The sequence below is a fragment of the Sceloporus occidentalis genome, unplaced genomic scaffold, assembly GCF_023333645.1.
Source record: "Sceloporus occidentalis isolate IW3139 unplaced genomic scaffold, rSceOcc1.0.p SCAF_18, whole genome shotgun sequence".
Classification (NCBI taxonomy): domain Eukaryota; kingdom Metazoa; phylum Chordata; class Lepidosauria; order Squamata; family Phrynosomatidae; genus Sceloporus; species Sceloporus occidentalis.
This window is the reverse complement of record NW_028316998.1, coordinates 4,170,448-4,194,452: the sequence shown is the minus strand read 5'-3', so window position 1 is coordinate 4,194,452 and position 24,005 is coordinate 4,170,448. Positions and strand designations below refer to the sequence as shown.

The following is a 24,005-nucleotide window of genomic DNA, read 5'->3' as shown; positions in this document are numbered from 1 at the left end:
TGACAAAAAACAACAGTTATTGCAAATGCATGTCACGTAGCTAAGTTAATAGGAAACAATAAGACCTATTTGAGCAATATGTTTTTACAATTTTCATAACAATAAAGTAGTTAGCGCAGTTTATACCTAATCTTTGAAGCAGTTCATTTGCATATAGCCAAAATGACCACAGAATATTCTGAACATAATTACTAGTTATTTTCTGATTCTGATAAAATCATGCTCCAAAACTGAAAATTTTTAGGGGAATTAAGCTGTGGTGCATGCAGAGCAGGGCATTCTCTGTGGGCGGCTGTGACTGCACTGGCATAACTACAGGGGCCGCAGCTGTCGCAGCTGTGACGGGGCCTGTGCCTCTAGGGGGCTCAGTGCAACCCTTGCGACCCCTTCTTCCAATTTTCTAAAGTATTTTGAACTGGCACAGGGAGACAGTAGCATATCGGGGGTCATGTGGCATCACATGACCCCACGGTAAAACAGAGGCTGCTCGCACTGTGTGTGAGCAGCCAGATAGCAAGCTGCAGGAGCGGTGAGAGGTAAGCAGAGGCGGGAGGTAGGATGTATGTATATGTGTTTGTGTATATATATATATATATATATATATATATATATATATATTGTGACACAAAGGCTGGTACAGTAGTGGATGGGCGGTATATACAGCCTACTTGAAAAAATTGAAGCCCCAGGGAGAGATAAACTAAAATAAAAGTATGAGACTGGGTGAAAGTGTTGTGGTCAGATGAGACTAAAATCGAGCTATTTGGCATAAACTCAACTCGCCGTGTTTGGAGGAGGAGAAATGCTGCCTATGACTCCAAGAACACCATTACCACCATCAAACATGAAGGTAGAAACATTATGCTTTGGGGGTGTTTTTCTGCTAAGGGGACAGGATAACTTCACCGCATCAAAGGGACGATAGATGGGGCCATGTACCGTCAAATATTGGGTGAGAACCTCCTTCCCTCCGCCAGGGCATTGAAAATGGGTATTCCAACATGACAATGACCCAAAACACACAGCCAAGGCAACAAAGGAATAGCTCCAGAAGAAGCACATTAAGGTCCTATTGTTTCATGGAAGCAGTAGTCTTATTAAAGCTCTTAAATAAAATGAGTGTGGGAGAAATTACAAAATAGATATTCCAACATATCTAGGTACATAGAAGGGTTTAACTTAGTAGACATAAGTTTTTTTTCCAAACTCTGTAACTTTCTAACCATCGTGTAAGATTGCCATTTCTTCTTTACAAAATATACTAAAGCCACACTAATAGCTTTAGCTAGCTCTAGCCCCCCCCCAAAGTAACATACAAAGTATAAATGATTTACACACAAGATGTACAATTGCTAGCAACGCAAGTGTGATTTCCTACTGATACCCCTTTAAAAACAAGAAATGCACCCCACTACCCAGCAAACATGCAGCTACAGCAGTATTCAGTGACTGCCATTCCATCTAACATAAGGCAGCATTTCACAAATGTAAGGAGACATATATGTGTCTTGTAAGAGGAGCAAAAGCTGTGTATTTTGTGATGGTATGCAACTGTGAGACACCTTCTGTTTTTATTTAACATTGGCACCCCATATTTAATAAAAGTCGTTAGAAAATACTCCTTGGTGAGAATATTCTGAATGACAATGACAAATGTTTTAATTTTTGTTATTTTTTTGTTTTTCTGATGTATAGTGCTTTCATGGTTTCTCACGACGTCTATCAAGGGAATAAGGAGTACAGTGGATAAAAATGAATTAAATGGACTAACAAAGGGGAAATTAAAGGAAACCGTAGTGTGGGGTAGAAAGTCAAATGTGAAATGCACCTTGATAGTGCTGCACAGTTTGACAAAATCACTCTTGACTTTTATTTTATAATCATGTTCTCTAGCTTCATAACAAATATGATTTTACTTTATGGTTTGGTGTTTATAATATAATTTTCTAAGGCATACTGGCCTGGAGATATCTAGTAAATAAGCATAGATTGTCAGTTGTTTTATATTGGATTTGTTCATGATGAAATTGATATGCATGAAATGATATATATCCCTGGAATTTGCTAAGTTCCTTCTGACCATTTGAAATTGTCATCCACTTAAAAAAAGTAGATCCAAAGTTTTAGGTGATATTACCTAGTAAACTATGCAAATATCATGTAACAGAGCCACTCAGATATCCTATAGAGGTACCCATGATTTTTGATAAAAGGCAGGTTGACATGTTAAATATTTGTGGTCGTATGCATACTATATTAGATGTTCTACTGACTCAAAGTAATGTTTTTGTCTTCTGTATGCCATATGTTTTGTAGTCTTGTTAAAGTAAAACAAATCAGCACCCTCAGTAGTAATGCTGGCAAACGGAATTATATTTGTTTAGGAGAGCAGTAGCCCTATTAAAGCTCTTAAATATATTGTGTATGGGAGCTCTTACAAAATAGATGTACCAGTTGATTAAGCTTTATTTGATTAAGGAGTTTGTGGGAACACCCAAGATCATGAAAATACTTTTCTCAATTACACCATAATCAGTGAGATCTTTTTGCATGAAAACAAGCAGGGACATGTATCGAGCTAAGAAGAATCAGCTGTTAATAGAGTTCTGACAACATCAGGATGCAAAAAACATATTTGTGTCTATTCAACAAGAAGTGGATTGTCAGTTGAATAAGGGTTCAAGCAAAAGTTGAGTGCCTAACAAACTCACTAGCGTACACATTTCCAAATGTGTGCTACTTTAAATTTTTTTAAGTTTTCTTTAAGCACAACATTTCCAACCCCCCTTCAAATACATTTAACTAAAATAAACCCTCTTTCCTTTACTCGATGCATGAGAATTTGTATGCATATTTTTAACCAATTCACATGCGCTCACAGTTTAGCAAATAGAATAGTGTATTAATTGTGTCAATAAAGGGAGCACTCTATTTTTGCTCACTGATTAAACTTTGATAAACATTCTCCATTTAATGGGCTATTGTGCTCATATTTTTTTTTATAATTTGCATAATCTGCATAATTTGCTTGTGTGCTTTCAAATCAAATAAATGGTTATAAACCAGGAGTACTACTATATGTGCTCCCTTACATACAGAGAGCAATGAAGCTACTAGTCTGATAATGTTGGCATTGATTTTTGAGGAATCGGAGATCTGGTTTTTAAGTAGCTGCATACAAATGGTAATCCATCACATGAACATGTGGACAATTTTATGTCAACATTCTCTTTGTACATAGATATAAATAACTCCTGTTGCTTCAGTTGATTATAGATTTTTATGCTATGTCTTATCACCTCATTAATGTATTGTATGTTCTAAAATTAGTTGTTGAATATTTTTAATGCATGTTCAGGTTTCCAAGGTTATATGTCTTCTGTGATTTTAATGTTCTGAAAAAACAAGGAGTTTTCAACAGAAGCCAAAGTGGTAGCTAAGGCTTGAACCCTAATGCTAACAATATCATTCTAAATTAAAAAAAGTTTTGGCTACATTTATAAACAATGTAAACAATACTATTAGTGCAAAAACACTGTGACACATGGAAGAATCAGCTACTTCCTCTGCTAACAGGTTAAAGTCAACAATAAACATCAGAGACATATATGTATACACAAAAGAACAGCAAATCATGCATATAAATGTAGAAAACGGTGCTCTCATCTTTAGTCGCCTAAGATACAGAAGATTACTATATACAAATAAGGATTTTTGCTTGTAGAGGAACTATACATATGAGCTATGTATTAATGATATCATGCCTTCTCTTTTTATATTTTCATATTATTGTGTAGTTTTAACTTCTATAACAATCATTGAAAGTAAGTAATTGATATAATATCTAATATTTTTTTTTTGGTTGCTGTTTTCAACCAATTAAATGTAACTATGAACTTTACTGCTTAACTGTTAAACTTCAGCTATATAAACTGATTTATAGATTTCATTTTGAATTAAAATGGTAATGAAGGAAATCTACATATTTTTATGATAGCATTTGGTGTCAACTTCCTGTATAAATGAGTCTATCACTATAGCATGGTCAGCAGTGTGCTTTTAAAGTATTATAGACACTTTACCTCCTGGGGTTTTATACCATTTAGCAATCAAAAAAAGCTAATTAAAGAAAAAACATAGTTTCTAATCATAACTTTGTATAAGCATTAAAACCACTATTATCACTGAAACATGTGTTTATGCTAGCCTGCTGTTTTTTTGCAGAATTTGAGAGCGGAACACTAATTAAGTCACACAGATATTGTCTTAATAATAACAGATATACTGTAGTTGCATGTTAAATTTACATCTGATAGTCTACACGCCCTGCTAATAACACATTGAGTTGATAAAAAGTACAATATAAATTCAAATACAACATACAAATATACTTTGGCTAACAATGTAACGCAAACGTATATGTAGAAACCGCCCAACATTCAGTGACCGTGATTAATCTTGTGTTTGGTTTTTGATGAAGAATATTGTGTTTTTTTTATTATTACTGTTACTTTAACATACACTGCATTATAGAAGAAAACATCTACAAGAATTGTTATTTATAAACAAATGTGTATTAATATGTTTTTTCTGCAGAAAAACGGAATTTCATTAACTATATTAAGAAACGTAGATTGAAAGGCTTCCTGGGCAAATTAAAATTTAGTTGAATTCCTTAATGGGTTTTGAAATCAATTTATCAACAGTTTTGCCTTTAATGGATGACTGTGGTGGAACTGCTTTCTACTAGAATTTAACATAATTGTTCATCTCCGTTACAGAATAAATGGAGATTAATTTAAGAAGTGAAATAATGGATTCTGGTAGATTATAAACCTAACCGCTACCCGATGACTAATACACTGTATTGCGTCTTAAAACATATAGAGCATCTCAAAGACATATAGAAACACTAGTGAACCCTTTGGAATTATCAGCATTTATGTATAAATTTGTCTTAAAATATAATATGATCTTCATCTAAATTACAATAATGAACAAACACAATCTGTTTTAACCAATAACACAAATTATTGTATCGTTATTGTCCATATTGAAAACATCATTAAAATAGTCACACTGTGAGTTGGAAAAACGTATGTGAACCCCTAGCCCACACATTAACACATATTTGGAGTCAGGAGTTATCAAACCTGGAGTCCAGTCAATAAAACGGCATTGGGTGTGTGTTTTAGAGCTACTTCAACATAAGAAACAACCAAACATTTAAGTTTGCTTTTCTCAAGAAAAATCATGTGAACCATGCCTCACAAAAAAGAAATCTCAGAAGACCTACAATCAAGAATTATTGATTTGCATAAAGCTGGAACAGTTTACAAAATAATCTCAGAGTTTACATATTCATCAGTGCACTGTGGCTACTCTCCCTAGAAGTGGATACCCAGCCAAGATGACTCCAATGGTCCAACAAATGCTCAGGGCTGGACCAGGAATGAAAGGCAGCCCTGAAAACACCAGCCCCAGAGGTTTTATCTCATGGTCGAGCTCTTGTACCCACAGGCACCCCTTATACATACCTGAGTAACACTATATGCCATCCATTATTATTAAATTCCCATAACCCAAAAGTCTTAAAAGGCCCAAATAAAATAGTGAGATTAGACATAATGGAATTAAAACATTTGCTGCTGCAAAAACTTTGATAAAAAAGTTGAATTTAATTCAGTGTAACAAAACAGCGACAGCATTACTTTCTACAATAAGAAATTTCAACAAAACTTTTGGCCATTAATCACCCAATCAATACCTCGGTAAGGGCATAGAAGAGAGGACGTATGCCGCGCACGAAGAGAACGTTATGCCGACACGCAGCCCTCCACCTACGATAACGCGATTGCGTACCCGGAAGCATTCTACCTATAAAATGGACCACAGACCGCACATGAGATTCGCATTATTTTCTTCTGTCTTTCATTGAATTTTCTCCTGAGGAAGCTGACGTACAATCAGCGAAACGCGTTGAGAAAGCAGAGACACATAGGATTAATATACCAGAGCACCTGCTGATCCACGTTGGAACATTTGCTGATCCTGACCATTTCATCTCGAAACGTTTCTGCACTGTATTGGTTTAGTAGTGCCACGTTGAACTGTGAGTGCATTTTTAGCCTTACTTGAGATCATTGCTGTGGAAAATATTGCACTATTGCCGGTCCATTTGTTTTTTTAGAGATTTTAGAAGATATTAAACAGAATTTTCGACTGAAATCCGTGATGAGCTCATTCTGTCCAGCCCGCTTGTGAGTGGATTAGACATCACATTAAATTATTGTTCAGCGCCTAGAACCTTTGTCCTCTGAAATGGTCTACAAATTCAGGAGGGTATTTTATCCTTAGGTAAGTAAAAATGTCATAGTTCAATTTATTCATACAGTAAGTTACATTGCCCTTTACAAATATTGGCACTCTAAATAAAATAAAGATAAATATGAACAAAGAAGGGTGTGAAAAATTGTCTTTATTGTTTAACCTTTTAAAAAAAAAATTCAAACAATATACAAAAACACTCTGCTCTCATGGATATTAAACACATATAAACATATTATATGTGTGCCACAATTATTGGCACCCTTTTAGTCAATACCTCCCTTTGCCAAGATAACAGCTCCGAGTCTTCTACTATGATGCCTGATGGGGTTGGGAAATACATGACAAGGGATCTGAGACTATTCCTCCATATAGAATCTCTCCAGAACCTTCCGATTTTGAGGTTGGTGCTGGTGGACTCTCCTCTTCAGTTCACCCCACAGGTTGTCCATGGAGTTCAAGTCAGAGGACTGGGGTAATTTTATGGTCAACAAACCATGTTTGTGTTGATTTTGATGCATGTTTTAGATAATTGCCCTGCTGGAAGTTCCAACTACTGTCAATTTTAAGCTTTCTGGCAGAGGCAGTCAGGTGTTCGTTTATTATCTGTTGGTATTTGATTGAGTCCATGATACCATCCATCCTAACAAAAGTTTTAGGTGCTCTGACAGAAAAACAGCCCAGACCAAGAGACATCACCATATTTAACTGTGGTGATGAGGTACTTTTTCATATGGCTACCTCTCTGTGTGCCCCAAATCCACCTTTGGTGTTTATTGCCAAAAAGCTCTATTTAAGCTGACCATAGAACCCGATCCTATTTAAAGTAGAGGCTTTTTTTCTTGAAACTCTTCCAAACAACTTCTGATGTAGTTGATGTCGGATTGCAGTTTTTGAGTCTTTCTGAGCCCAAGACACAACTAACTTCTGCAATTCTCCAGCTGTGATCCTTGGAGATTTATTTGCCAATTAAACAAACCTCTTTACAGTGCAATATAGACACATATCTCCTTCCAGGTTTATTCATAACATTTCCAGCTGACTGAAATGTAGGTATTCCTCTGATGGTGGAAATGGGCATTTCAATGCTTTTGCAACTTTCTTATTACCACTTTCCATTTTGTGAAGCTCAACATCTTTTTGCCACACATCACAGCTATATTCCTTGGTGTTACCCATTGTAAGGAATGACTAAAGGAATGTGGCCTATACATTACCTAAGATTTTTACCCCTGTGAAATAGGAAGTCACAGTTGAACAATTTTATGTTAACAGTCACCTAGGTGTTACTCTGATGCCCTTCACACCCTTGTGTATTGGCCCGAGCCAGCACCCTCTTTAGTGTTGATTTATGTGGCCCTAGCCACCACCCATTTTGTATTATTCCATAGTTACTGAAGCCCCAAGAGAGCCTCTTTTGAATGTGTTCACTTTCATTTATCACCACAACTATGTTTTTGTTGAGTTCCCCCCCCCCCAGATAGGTGCTCAGACTGCTCTCCTCCAATGTGACTGACTTCTCCCTGTCACAAAGAACTCTTCCGAGTGAGCCTGCCTCCTTAAGAGTCACAACATGTCTTCAAAGGGGCGAGATAAAAAGCCTCACTGAGGCACTGGGCGACATGGCGTATGTATGGTCTTAAAACTTGCAGCCGCACAACAGCCACTTTAAAACTTGCGGCCACTTTAACACTTGCACCCCGGCCCACTGATAGGAATACCAGGAAATCTCCTGGTTTCCCGGTGGGCCAGCCCTGTGAATGCTCAATGAGAAAAAAAAGAACCATAGAGTTAAAGTTAAAGGCTTGAAGGAATTATTGGAAGTAGATAACATCTACAAAACGACCCATTTTTTTCACAAATCTTTGTTAATGCAGACTGCATGGCTAGGTGGTTGATTTTATATACCTGTGGCAATGGGTCTGACTGAAACACCCGATTCAATAATTACGAGATGTGTCCCAATACTTTTGTCCACTCTGACACTCTGAGACATAGTATGTATGTCTCAGAGTGGCAAGGCCAGAATTGTCTGTTTCCTGCTACCTGAATAAAAAGTACCTTTTATAATCGAGACGACAGGGTGTAAATTTCACAGCCACTGCTATTATGCTCAGGGCCGGCCTTTGGGGTGTGCGACCTGTGCGACCGCACAGAGCGCCACACTCCAGGGGGCGCCACTGCGGGGACCGCTGCCGCCGCACGGTCCGACACCGCTGCCGCCACGGGGTACCGCTCATCAGGGGGGCACCCGGCACCCCTCCAGAGACGGACAGTAATGTCCGCCGCTGGAGGAGCAGGCTCGCAAGGGAGCGGTATGGGAGGTCTTTAACAGACCTCCGGCTCCCTTGAGTGAGCCCTTGAACCCGGCTTAAAATCACTCAAGGGAGCCGGAGGTCTGTTAAAGACCTCCGATACTGCTCCCTTGCGAGCCTGCTCCTCCAGCGGCGGACATTACTGTCCGTCTCTGGAGGGGTGCCGGGTGCCCCCCTGATGAGCGGCACCCCGTGGCGGCAGCGGTGTCGGGCGCGGCAACAGCTGCTGTGCGCCGGGGTTTGTTGTCAGATCCCGGCGCACAACACTGAAGCCGCGCCCACCGCTGTCCGTGCCCTCTGACCCGGAAGAAGACAGAAGAACTGAAGAAGAGGAGCGAAGAGAAGGAAAACGAGCTGTAAGGAGAAAAGAGGAAAGGTAGGAAAGCATTCAGTGAGAGTGAGAGTGGATTGGTATATGTGTGGATTGGTGTATGTGTGGATTAGTGTATGTGTGGATTAGTGTATGTGTGGATTGGTATATGTGTGGATTGGTATATGTGTGGATTGGTATATGTGTGGATTAGTATGTGTGGATTGGTATATGTGTGGATTGGTATGTGTGTGGATTGGTATGTGTGTGGATTGGTATGTGTGTGGATTGGTATGTGTGTGGATTGGTATGTGTGTGGATTGGTATGTGTGTGGATTGGTATGTGTGGATTAGTGTATACGTGTGGATTGGTATACGTGTGGATTGGTATGCGTGTGGATTGGTATGCGTGTGGATTGGTATGCGTGTGGATTGGTATGCGTGTGGATTGGTATGCGTGTGGATTGGTAAGTGTGTGAGAGTGATGGGTGTTATGCTGTACCATTTCCAATGTATTTTTCATGATCTAATTATGCTCTAAAAGTACATCATAACTCCCATCATTCTATACTGTTCCATACAGTGGCAGAGCTGGGAGGCAGAGGCCTTGCACCCCCACCGCAGGACTCCTGAAAGGTAAGTGAACTTCAAAGAGGGAAAGGGTAGATAGTTAGGAGGGGGTAGATAGGGAGAAGGGAGTGAGACAGGGGAAAAGGGGGTAGATAGGAAGAAGGGAGTGAGAAGGGGTAGATAGGGCAGAAGAGAGTGAGAAGGGGTAGATAGGGCAATCATACGCCTATCATGCCAAGTCTGCGAGTACATCCTGGAATCTGGGTATGCCTGGGCATGATAGGAATGTGATTGCTGTTAATCATATATATATATATATATATATATATATATATTGTGACACAATACCCCTTCACTTGGTACTCTGTCCGGGAATCTTTACTTACACACAGTCTTCCAGGCTGCAGAGACGGCTCAGACACGAGGAGGGTAAAATAAAAGGCTGGGCCAGTTTTTATTTTGTCATCACAGGCATTACAAAAAATAAATAAATCAAAACAAAAAGCCTTGCTCTCGTGAGCACTAACTAATACACAGTTCTCCAGCCTAGCTACAGTTGGACGGCTTATCCGTTCCCAACAAACAAAATAACAAATTGTATATAATATTGGCAGCACTCAGTAGCTTAGCAGCTCTCTCCCTCTCACTCAGGGAGCCAAATGATCTCTCTCTTGCTCTCAGATCAGGAGGCTACTTAACTGCCTCTCCCATTAATTAGTTGAAACAGGTGAGTGCTTAGGAGAGTAACCAGGAATCTCCGGACTGGATTCCCACCTGCTGGTCTTCGGCTGCTCACAAAATGTGGAGTGGAGCACTGGCCCGCCCTACTCTCCAAGTGCTCCACCCCAGGGACCCAAAATACACAAATAACAGACATCAATAATTCCATTATTAACAAGACATCTCCCTGGGGCTAGTAGAAACTATTGTGGGTAACCACCCTGCAAAATATATGGGGATATATACATTCCCTCCATTATCATCCCCTGCTTTCTGTCACAATATATATATATATATTTGTGCTCCCTTAGCCTGGGAAAACACACTTTCCCCGGTTCCCCAGTCACTAGCCGAGACTCAGTGTAGGGTAAAACCAAATGAAGACTGATTTATTTCTCACACACAGGACTGGATATATCCAGCAAAACACACATTAACATAAAACAAGATATTGGGACACAAACTGCCCCTTAATCTGCCTCCCAGAGACAACAGGGGCAGTAACGGGATTAACAATACAATAGGGGGGGAGACTGATTTATATAACATTAAACTGAAACAATGGTGGTCACTCCCTGGTGGCAGATCCTGGCTGTCTGCTGGAGATAATCCCCTCAGCCAGTGATGAGATGATACTGCTGGGGGTAGCCACAGAAGCCTTTACAAACCCAGGGCCCATAGTCAATAGGGAGGAGGCCGGCAGTCAGGCCTCTCCAGTGGTCCCAGTGATGGAGGCTTCCGTCACATATATATATAATATTGTTATTTAATTGTTTTGTCCTATTTTGGTGTGTTACTTACTTTAAATAAAAGTGTTAGATTTTTTTATGGTGTGGGGGGGTCATATTCGGTTTTGGCCAGGTAAATGCTGCACTTTCGGTTTCAGTCCAGAATTCGTTTCGGTGCATCCCTACTACTAAGCCAGACAATGAAGTGGTAGGCCTACACCACATCAATGTTTGGCGTAGTATATAGTGATTGGGGTTTTGTTACAAGTTTTTATTCCTTTCTTTTTTTGGGATGGGGGGGCGCCAGAGGAGTAGTCTGCACAGGGCGCCAGAACACCTAAGACCGGCTCTGATTATGCTGCTCAGTTTGCATGCTTTTAAGATTTAAAAAAAATGCTCATGAGTCCAAAAATAATTACCCGCTATACCTTTCCTGGAGAAGGTATGCAGCAGGAGGCTCAATCAATCAATCTGCTTATTTTTTTCTGCAATAACAAAGGTCAAGCTAGGTGCTTGTAATGTGATGTTGAATGGTAAAATGTCACACCACAATGTATTAGTAAGGTATTAAAGTCTAACAGTAAAATGATTTAAGGTATAATCTCAAATGAAGCAATATGGATGATAGGACTACCACACAACAAATACCATATTTGCTCGATTAAAAGACAACCCTGAGGGGCGGGGCGAGCCACGACCCAAGATGGACACGTAGAGCTTTTGCTCCTCCACTCAGCCCTACAATATGCTATAAATTGGCGCACAACTTCACCCTGCATCGCTCCTTCGCAGCTGTCTGTGGCCAGAGAATGTCCGGGAGGCCCCGCAAGTCCTCCAAGCAGAAGTCGGTACAGGACTTATTCTCCAAAACGCCCGCGACTCCTAAGCCTCCCGTGCTTCCTCAAGACGAAGACACGAGGCCTCTGGCCGAAATGGCGACGCAGGCCTGCACCAAACAAGACATTGCCGAAATCAAGGACCTTGTGCGCTCTGTGAAAAGAGATCTGATGGATCACATCCATGCAGAAATCAGAGATCTGAAGCGCGACATCCACGATATCGGCACCCGCACTGATACACTGGAGCGGTCACACGCCATCCTTCAGCGGGAAAAACGCAAGATGGCTGGCGACATTGAATCCCTACAGCAAGAGGTCCTTGCACTTCAGGACGCTCAGGAGGACCTGGAAAATAGATCCCGGCGCTCCAACTTTAGGCTACGGGGGATCCCTGAGACCTACCTGGACCTGACCGAGGTGCTCCGCTTGATACTCCTCCAACTCCTTCCGCAGTCTGCCCAGGAGGTGTTCCCGGTGGACAGGATCCACAGGGCCCTGCGGCCTCGACCAGGCCCTGCTGAAAAACCCAGAGATGTCATCGTGAAGCTGTGTGATTATACCCTCAAGGAAGAAGTTATGAAGGCAGCGAGATCGACTACGCTCACGCTCGACAACTTCGAGATCCAGGTGTATGCTGACCTCTCACCCAGGACCCTACAGCGACGCAAGCTTCTTAAACCCCTCACAGATCATCTCCGGGCACACTCTGTTATTTATCGCTGGAGGTTTCCGTTTGCCTTACAGGTCCACACTGGCGACAGGCAAGGTTCTTTGCGGTCCCTTTCGGAAGCCGAGAACTTTCTCAAGACCCTGGATCTACCACCTCTAACGCAGCAGAAGGAGCCCTGATGTCCCTGACCCGGGAGATTGGCAGGAGGTTCCAGCAAGTACCCCTCCGTGAGGACTCTCGTAATTCGCTGCGTGACGCCACCGTGAGATATCTGGCCTCATAGACTTTTTATTTCTCCTGTTCTGTTTTATTTTACATGTTTTCACCATGCCTGTTGCCCGTTAGATCGTACCTTTGGTACGCGTAATGTACGATGTGCGGTAGTTGAGGTAGATTTCCTTTTTTTTTTTTCTCCAGAAGTAGTAGAGACTAGTACAGTGTGGAATAGACATGGCTATCCTGAAACACAAGGCCATTAAAGTGTGAACCTTTACATTAGGAAAAAGGGAAAGATTAGATGTACAAAATAGTGTTTACCTGCCGACAAATTCTATCTTTTTATATACATTGGAATAATTTAGAAAGATAGTGATTTATTGATTTTGAGTTAAATTGTTGTATAGATTACAATTGTTTACAATAATTTATCACACTAGATACCACTGTGTGTATAAATGACCTTGTCTACCAATTTCACAAACAATTTATAAATGTGTTGAGCTTCTGCACTTAATATATCACAAAAGTCCTACACATGAAGGGAAAAGGTGTGTACATAGACTTACTGCACAAATATCAAATTATTTTGATTTTAGTTGCCTATATATCATCCTGAAAAAGATCAAAGTTCCACAGATGATTCAACTTCCCACCTTATCTACAACTGGAAAACATCTCGAAATCAGCTTAATATTAAAATACTGACATATTATTTTAAGGATTAGGAAAAAAAGGTATATTATTCTAAATATTCAGAACATCTGCAACACATACTGTGATCAAAGCAGCAGAAAAAAAATCAAAGTGTTTGTTGCAGATGATTCCACAATCAAAATATGTGACATTACTTATTTAAGAGAGCTTCTCATTAAAAATCGTATCATCTTCTTACACTCAAATACGGCCTTAAGTAATAAAGTCACTATCTGATTCATATTGATACAAATACGAATTCTTGCTCGAATTAATTTAGTGAATTTAGTATTTTAGGACATGTATATAATACACCTGCTACACACATGTACCCTATATAAGGAATATTGTTGTCTGTATATACGATTTCCTGTGAATTGATCTTTGATAATCAGCGAATAAATCATTCTTTAATAGAAATAATTGCTTAAATATCTCATATGCAAAAGCAACATATAATATCATTAACTAGATCTTAGAAACATTAAAGTGTGTTAAATACTTTGCAAGTTTAGCATGCAGTACACAATTGAAATGTACTTAATTTTTGTTGAATATATTCAGCATATATATATATATATATATATATATATATATATATATATATATAATCATCATTGAACTTACCTTCCCTACATATTGTGTATCTGAGCCCACATATTCTTCTAGCAAGAAAAATTGGTTCCACATCCATCCTCTTTTTGTACGCTGCAACAGCTTCCTATCATCTTGCAATGATGGTTTCTTCTCCTTGGTTACACGTTGTTTCGCTTTTTTATCCAATGGTATTGCATTAGTGATAATGATGAAATTAGCACACATAATTAATGGCAAGTTTTTGCACATCTTCATTGTTAACAGATTTAAAGTAGATCCTGTGTTTAGTATGTCTTGTCTCGCACTTTTTTCTGTAGAAAAACAAATTAGAAAAAAAATCAAATCTTTTTGTTTTGCTTTTTTGGGCCATGGTTTAGCATTCAAAATGATCATTTGAAGGGACATACAAACATCTAACATGGCATACTGACTTGATTGATGAAATAGGAATCAACTGCAATAACTATGTATTTGTCTTCGCTCATTCTTATTTGTATTATTATAGCGCAGATCAATAGTTTCTGCTTCTATATCTTTAAGTACACTTTAAACTGACTTTATTTGTTGTTATAATATTGTTTAAGTATTAGGGGATCCCTCATTACTGTGTTTAGCAACAGTATCTCAAGAGTAGTCTAAACCACTAAGGATCATACACCTATGACAGTTCGAAATCTTTCAGCAGACATGTTGTCCATCAACTTCAGTCTAGGTCATAGTTATTCACACTTAGAGTCACAACCCAGTACAGAGTCATGGGACATCCAGGGGACTCACACTCTGTCCTCATTATCTTGTATCCCATAAGAACGGTGAATAAGCTACCGATTAAAGCACTAAACCATAGGAAAAATTTTTGAAGAACACTAGACTAAGGGTTAAAGCACCTTTATGGTAGAACAGGACATTTACATTTGTAGAGAAAGAATTACGTATAGTCATAATTCTGACCACTGCACTTTCATCATTTCAGATCAAAAGACTGTTCTGTCATTTTGTTCTTGTACTACTAAAGGTTATCATTGCTTTAACCGACAGGATCTGTGTGACAGACAATCTGCATACTAATTTAAAGAATCCCACTTATGGTACAAAATGGAAAAAACAAGGGTGTACTGGAATAGGACATAAAATTAGCAATTGGTGCATTTTGGCTTATTTCTGTACAAGGGGTTTATGAAGCAGCCCTTGAAATACAGTGAACACCTTACATTGATAGCTGAATGAAAGAAACAAAGATTATTTTTTTCACATATGCATTAGTAAAGTAGAAAATAATTAATTTGTCAGTTGTCAATATGAACATTAAATAATCACTCCAGCGAGTCTATTTTGCATGCATATTAGTGAATTTTACTGCATGCAAAGGAAAGTATGCATTTCACTAGCTGCTGCTCAACTCCCCATGTTGCAAGCTAAACGCCCTTGGACTTTAAGTGGAAAATCAACTCAAGCATACGCAACTCAAGATAGCATGTACTGCTGCAGACGCAATGGCAAAAAAAGTACGCAGACAATATAAAAACATTTCTAAGACATGTGTGTATTGTTATTTTTTAATTTCCATGTACAAATTAAGTTGAGTAGGTAGGGCATCCTGGTTGGCCTTGCATAGTAAGTGGCACAACACAGACCTTCTTTGTCACCTGATTCCATTTTTGTAAATGTACAAAATGGCCAAACATTTGTGTCATGCATTTCCTCACTGCATAGATTAATCTGGAAGTCTTATAATCAATGATATCACATAAAATACAAATGTGTTACACTAGTATCCACTTTTCACATTTATGGCACTAAATAAATAGAGAGGAATCAAAAAAACACAATTGTAATTCGAGGGTATGTTTGTAGGACCTGGTTCAGAATCCTGTTAACACATCTCCTAAAATTTCCCTGGAACTAGGACACTAAGGAGTCATAGCCTAGGGGGAGCGCTCTCTTTTATTACATAAATGCAGCAATATTCTTCCTATCACACAGGTTTAGTGAATAAACATGTTCTGTGACTGGGGCATATATCGATCAGCCATAACATTATGACCACCTGCCTAATATTGTGTAGGTGTCCCTTTTGCCACCAAAATAGCTCTGACCTGTCGAGGCAATGTTGCTCCTAATCTCAGCTTGTTACCTGTATAAAAGACACCTGTCCACAGAAGCAATCAATCAGATTCCAAACCTTCCATGGCCAAGACCAAAGAGCTGCCCAAGGATGTCAGGGACAAGATTGTAGACCTACACAAGGCTGGAATGGGCTACAAGACCATCGCCAAGCAGCTTGGTGAGAAGGTGACAACAGTTGGTGCAATTATGCGCAAATGGAAGAAACAAAAAATAACTTTCAATCTCCCTGGGACTGGGGCTCCATGCAAGATCTCACCTCGTGGAGTTTCAATGATTATGAGAACGGTGAGGAATCAGCCCAGAACTACACGGGAGGATCTTGTCAATGATCTCAAGGCAGCTGGCACCATAGTCACTAAGAAAATAATTGGTAACACATTACGCCGTAAAGGACTGAAAATCCTGCAGCACCCGCAAGGTCCCCCTGCTCAAGAAAGCACATGTACAGGCCCGTCTGAAGTTTGCAAATTAACATCTGAATGATTCCGTCTCCAGACCTTAATCGCATAGAAAATCTGCGGTGGGGAGCTGAAGGTTCAAGTTGCCAAACGTCAGCCTCGAAGCCTTAATGACTTGGAGAGAATCTGCAAAGAGGAGTGGGACAAAATCCCTCCAGAGATGTGTGCAAACCTTGTGGCCAACTACAAGAAATGTCTGACCGCTGTGATTGCCAACAAGGGTTTTGCCACCAAGTACTAAGTCATGTTTTGCAAAGGGGTCAAATACGTATTTCACTGAGTAAAATTCGTTATTCTGTCTCTCACTGATCATGTCTTTGTCAGTGGGCAAATGTACAAAATCAGCAGGGATCAAATAATTTTTTCCTGTATATATAGACAAATTATATTAAAAAAAACAATCTATATAAAACATAACATTCATATGCCTTATTGTTGCTCAGAATAACAACAATAATATTTTTTTATATTTTTATTGACAAGACCCTTCATGTAACACTTGGTCATTACTTTCATTACTTTAGCCCAACCATACCTTTGATGTTTAAATATGGATTGTTTATTGATTATTCTCAGTATACGTAACTTTTTTTGCCGCTTTCATTGATTTTCAATGTAAAATCCTGATGGAGTTTGGCGGGAATTGTCTTTTTCTATGACATGAATGCCGAGAAGAATTCAAACGTTCTTAAAAAAAATTGATACATCTGCATTAAGTTAATGATAAAAATGCATTATCTGAGCACAACCATTACAATCAGTCTTAATAGGCAATTCAACTGTCATTTAGTCTTTTCCATTACAAGCATACCTACATATAAATGTGGAGACCCTAAGACTCTTGCTGTTATTAACCCTTTCATTAACCACATAAATCGAATACCTTCACTTGACAGTTTTAGTAAACAGGCCTAACCTTAATAACCATATCAGGACTTAAATATATCTGCAATTTACTCCATTTATAAAGATATTTAAAATGGGATATATTAAGCCAGCCCTACTATATAGACAAAGGGAGTTTCTCTCCAGTTTTCGCCATCAAGTAAATGCAGGAGGTAAGTCTAGGCAATGGTGTCACTAAGGGTGGATCTGGGGATCCATGGAACCACTACATGATACTTGCCCTCCCCATGTGCCCCTCCTGTTAGGCTAAAAAACCACAGATGCTGATGCTTTCCAGTAGCATTAGCTGCATTCATAGCACAACAAGCTACTTGGTCTACCAAGTTCAGTATACTTTTTATATAGACCCACCAATGTGCAAAGGAGCCACCATAGGAGGTTATAGAGAGGCATTGTGCCACACAATATAGCATGCACAACCTTGCACAGTACACTGCCAACACACTATAGCGAGTGGCATTTCTAGTAGCCGCCTGACGTTCTAAGTTTTGCAATTTGCAACCAGATTCCCAGCCTGAGATTTAGACTGGTTACTGCGTATGACTGCTTTTTCTGATGTTAGAATACCATTGATATTACCTATTACAGTTGCCTTTGGCCCTCTGTGTGCCTTTCCATGTATGATTTATTGAAACACCACTAAAGTACAATACCACATGGCTGGCGCGAAAAAGAAGACAATTAAAAACTATGAACCACTATGATATGGTTACAAGGAAAAATGTAAGCTAAGTCGAAATGGTTAATCATCAAACTATGCTACACCATAACGCAGATGCTGTTTATAAGCTTGCTGTACAGTTTCTGCATATACCATCTTGTAGATGAGTAGCAATCAAGATTTGTCAGCAGCAAGGTTGCTATAATGCTTCTTTCTTCTAATAAAAGACGCCTGCAGTCTCTAAAGCCATTAATCGTCTGTATTAAATCTTCTAATAATATTATTGTGCTTATAGACCTGCATGCCGTGTGCCTCGTAACTCGTAATGGGGTGTTGATGATTTTATTTCTGTCGTAATTAAAAAGGAATTTTACATATTTGTAAAATAAGTGCAAATTAATAAAACATAATGAGTGAACTATTCATAAAAAGTTTTTATTGAACTTTGGTGCAATAGGAAAGAAAAAAAAATGTGGACATCAGTTTTCAACCAACAAAAGAAATATGTTGCAAATGTACTGTTATATTAACACAGATTTATATGTGTGCCTGTTTGCATGTTGTAGATACCATGTGCACAACACACAGTGCTCCACAACTCCAAAACATACAATAATGTTTACATTGAGTAATGTAACCAAATGGCCTGAACCTGATTACAGTCCATCATCATTTGTACTTGGCACATTGTTGTTTTTGTTGTGTTGTTCTTATGAACAATTCTTGAAATTTTGCTTTAATTATTTTAATCACTTTTTAAAAGGAACCATATTTTTAGGTTTTCAAAATATCAGCTAACAAAAGATATTGTAGGGTAGTAAGCAGGTCTGTACTGGGCTTGGAGTATAAATGGTATAAATAGTATGCTCAATAGATTAATAGATACTCCAACACAATTAAAATGTATTTTATGCTCCAAAAACATTTTAAGTCATGAAATATATACTTTACAAAAAAGCAACAGCAGCTGACAATATAGTTGGCAGCACATGTAGTTTCCAGACAATAGGTGGTGCAAGAGTTGGTTGTTGATGGCGATTGTGTTTATTTCTATTGTGTGTATCACACAATAGAAATAAAAATGTACAAAGGACAAGGGAAGTGTATAACTAAAGAACACAAATAGAAAGGAAAGTCAGACAATGTAATCTGAGGCAGTAAAATCAGATGATTGGATTATATTAAATGAGGTACAAAAGCATTGGTGCTGTCACCAGTTAAGAAACTGTAATTTATTATTATTATTATTAATTATTATTATTCCTAATAATAAACAGAAGCCTATTACCAAACAAGTAAACCTTAAAAGCAACTCTGTTACTGTAACCAGACCTTGGGCTGTCCCAGACTGGGTAGAAGTTGTAGAATTATAATTATTCTAATCAAGTAGTATAAAGACATAGTATTAAACATTAAATATAATTTTATTTCCATGGAAAACTTGACTTAGAGAGAGAGCTTTTTCAATATAATGGGGACCATTACTGCATGGTCACCAAATGTATTTAAGGGGACGTAGGAGACATAAGAAATAAAAAGCATTAGTATCTTTCAAGGTCTTAAACATATTTTAGGTTATCTTTTTCATTTTTAATGTAGGAATGTCTCTTTATGTAAATGTAATGTTGAAAGCCAATATCGATGGATATTTTGGCAAATACATTGTGTCTAAACAAAATCTTCCATTATAATAAAATGTACAGTTATACAATTTTGGGTATAGAGATTTATAATTTGTGTTCCACTGAGTGTAAGAGCTGTATTTATGTAGAGGTTTGCTTTTCAAAAACTTAATACAAAGAGATCCTGAGTCCCTTAGGAGATGTACACAGTACCAGTTCAGTGATATCAAAGCTTCATCAGCATTACCTGCAAATCCAATTTTGGGCCTGATCTTTAGGATTGCACACTGTAGCTTTATAAAAAATCATCTCAAAAGAATCAATCATTAAAACACAAACTGGTAACCAGGTGTTTCTCAATGGAAATATGTTCGAGCAAATCAAAATTATTGTGATACAGCTCTTAAATGTTAAATTAAATTTCTTATTCAGCTTCATTCATACGCAAAACATAGGAATATAAGTTAGCTCGTAAGGGTCTATGAATTTAGATAAAGAGCTTGGTGCCCCTGTAAAAGTTCCCAAGTAACTAGAAGATATGTGACTGTTTTTTGCACTTTTTATCAGCTTTGGTTGCATAAGTATGTCTACCATATACAGTATGTAGATAATTTACAAAAAATAAATGTCAACAATCACTTCACAGAGATGTGAACTTAGAATGCTGTGTATAAAATAAAGAAACTTAACTAAGCCGGAGCTATATTTTAACTACGGATGATAAGTGTAAGGCAGATAGTAATATGAAGTTATAAAACTTAACATTTATTAGTCTTATATTTAATATTAACCAAAAGGGTGTAATTATATGAAAAAGCTGTACTCGCTAATTCAATTACAATTGAAAAAAAAGGTACGGGTTGTTAACACCAGTAGATCTTAAAAAAAAATCCTATTGACTAATTCTTAGTGAGAGTTGTCATTAAATTACCCAAGCCTTACTAGATACCCTCTGATGTTAGCAGACCTCGCCATGTGAGGTATATCAGCCCTAGCTGTAATAGTTGGTCATCCTACTACAGTACTAAATAAGATAATACTAAATAATATATTTTCATCAATATTGCTTCAAGTATATATTAAATTGAGGGACTAATAATAATCTATTCCAAGCAATACTGCATATGGTGGCTGCATGATTGACTAATATTGGAGGCAAAGCTGAGTGACCTTACATTTCACCATGGTCTGGCTTTTTTTTGAAAAAGTTTTCACATTTCATGTATAATAAATGCCCAGCGAAACTGAAAATTTTACTGACTGTGCTATTTTCATTTCTGATGTATGTCATGTGACCAGATCATTAAGAACATACAATAAAAACAGGATTAAAAAGACGATTTATTTGAAAAAAATTTACATAAAACATCCAATGGTTCGTAAATGATAGTTTGTTGATTGCACTTGAAAAATGATATAAGGATGTGTATAAACATACACATATATATATATATATATATATACACAAATAAAGAGAGACAGAAATAGGGAAATTGGGGAGAAAGAAAGATAATATGGTGGCACAATGTATGACTAAAATGTATGACTGATAAGATCATTAAAACTGGAGCCTTCATTGCACAATTCCACAAATCTATCAATGCTTAAAATTATCTTGAGAAAATATCAACATTTTAGTTAAATATCAACACAACAGATCGGTCTTAATAAATGTCTTATGTTTTGATATGTGGCCATAACTTTGATATTTTTTCACAACAAATGTAAGCATTTATTCATTTGTGTCCCAAGTCCATTTCGGAGTTAACTTTTACAGACTGTCAATAAATACAGCATTGAAGATCTCAATCAGATTATATACAGTATATTATATTATATTATATATATATATATATACACACACACACATACATACATACACTATATACATTAAATTGTGTACATGAACAAATTTCTAGATTAGATTTTCTGTTGTCTAACTATCTAACAAGGACATGCTTCTTGAACATCTGATGGCTTGTTTGAATACATATTGATGTTTGCTAAACACATTTCCCAGCAAGGCCAACTGTGTGCAGAATAAGGTTAAGGTTGAGCTATGGTTATAAACAAAGTTATTCTGCATTTTTAGCAAACTCAAGGCATCATGAACGTATTAGATAAATATATGCATACATGCAAACCTGTGATTAGGAAAACTGAAAATATATATATTTTTTTTAACAATTAGTGTCTTTATAAACTTCCTATAGAATGCGCCATTAATATAATAACCTGCAAACTGATTTATGATCAGATCTAGACATATTTGCAGTAGGATTTCGGTAGTAGTTTTAACATTTATACAAACGAAAAAAAAATATCAGTTAATATAAAATTACAGAATAACGTATGGAAAGTAAAAAATTATGTCTTCTTTCTGTTCTAGATCGAAAATATCATTAACAGTACAACTTGTCCTTAGTTGTTCAAGCAGGGGGACTTTCATTATGTGGAACTTTTTTAAATGGTAATGGTATTAAGCACAAAGAATTCTCGTATGTACCTAACAGTTTGTGGTAGTTTTCTCAGTTCTGTGAAGTATGTATAATAATTATCCTAAATACATTCACCACCTTAGAATGAGTAAGTGATCCTGGTCCCTGCTCTGATTTCTAGCATCTCATACATGTCATACAAGTAAATTACAGACACATAATATCCAATAAATGTCCCATTTATCTGATATATCATAGGCTGATATCTTTCTGTCTATATGCATTTAACCATGTCACATTATCACTCCACAGATATAATTGACTTAATAAACCATTTTTTCTGCAAAGTCCTTATATAAAAATAAACTGCAGTAAAACACTTTCTTCCAATCTAAAAAATAAAGTCAAATATTGATTTACTTACAGCTGGTATTCATCATTTGATGTTTGGGACTTTCACAGTAACAAGAAATATGCAATTACATCAATTCAGTTTTATATTGCTGGGAAATAGAAAGCACTTTATCAAGTAATTGTATTTTGATGAATCCTTTGATTTCTTAATGTCAGGTTCACAACTCTCAGTTCTTCTAAACATCCCACCAGCTCTTAGATATCCAGGCAAATATTAAGGATTTTCTCAGCATCCAGCTATGAAGTACGACAACTCCCATCATGCTCACTTTCTGAGAGTTCTAGTTCACAGCAGCAGAGGTGTTGGAGTTCTGGCTAAAAGCTTTAACTAAATAGGTTGCGCATAAAACAATAGTTATCCGGCTACTGTAAGCCAGTAGGTCATATACTGTTCTGCCTATAGACCCTTTGTAATATACACACTAAAGTATCAAGGGACCTGAGCATACTTTGCTGTGTGATTTATCAATCACATTATCATGTATCTCAAATCAATTGTTTCCAGGAAGGAAAAGTAACATTTAGATACTGTAACATCTTAAGTACCAGTGGACTGAACAACTGATCATCATATAGCAAATGGTAAAAAAAAAAATAAAAAAAATGCTTTCATCTTTATGCTGAAATTGTACATGCATAGTCTGAACAAGATTTTCAAAGACTGGAAATAATAACATTTAACTAAGGTTAATGCGTTCACATTCATAGGGGCTACATAAAAACATTTGTGAATATGCAATTTGTTTACACTATTGTGTATTCAGTAAATAGAGCCTTTTGATATAGTTGTTGCTTTCTCAAATAAAAGGACCACACCTGATTAAAGGATTCACTTACCTTGGCACAAATGATCATGAAATATATCTGTATCCAGCAGTTATTGCTGTCACTGCACTCCCAGCTGAGCCCACAGTACAGTAGCTCTGTTCTTGTCTAGCAAAGGATCCCTCTTCCAGTATTATTTTAACTCAGGCAAGCTAGGGATTGAAGTCAGTGATTGGTTTCTTTTCAGAGCTCCTGATTAATAAGCAGGTCTCAGACATGAGGAGATTGTGCAGCTGATGGGAAAACAGTATTCAGCACTGCAAGAGCAAGAGAAGGAGGAGAGATTGCAAAAAAGGAGGAAGAAAAAAAAATCTTAGCTTTACAAAGAATGATTTGCAAATGAATGGGTTGCAACCAAGAGGAGGGTTTTCTTAAAGACTACCATGTAGTGGACTGGACCCCTCTCACCACTTAATTAGCAATGTCTAGTCTGCGTTCAGTACCAATACAGCAGGTGATCACATTACCTGTCATTGTGATGATGCAGTAGGCTTCATTTTATCCCTTTCTTTGTATGTACAAGAATCCTGCCTTGATCCTGATATTTGAGAAAAAAACCCTGAAAC

At 37.6% G+C, this 24,005-nt stretch overlaps 1 protein-coding gene across 1 annotated transcript in view; it reads right to left on the bottom strand.

Moving 5' to 3' along the window:
* Positions 1-24,005, bottom strand: part of LOC149302552 (cadherin-9-like) — a 103,644-nt gene that overhangs the window by 66,189 nt on the left and 13,450 nt on the right. The window contains exon 5 of the mRNA XM_089482232.1: positions 14,019-14,299. Coding sequence (XP_089338358.1) covers positions 14,019-14,299 — 281 coding nt within the window. The remainder of the gene's footprint in view (positions 1-14,018; positions 14,300-24,005) is intronic.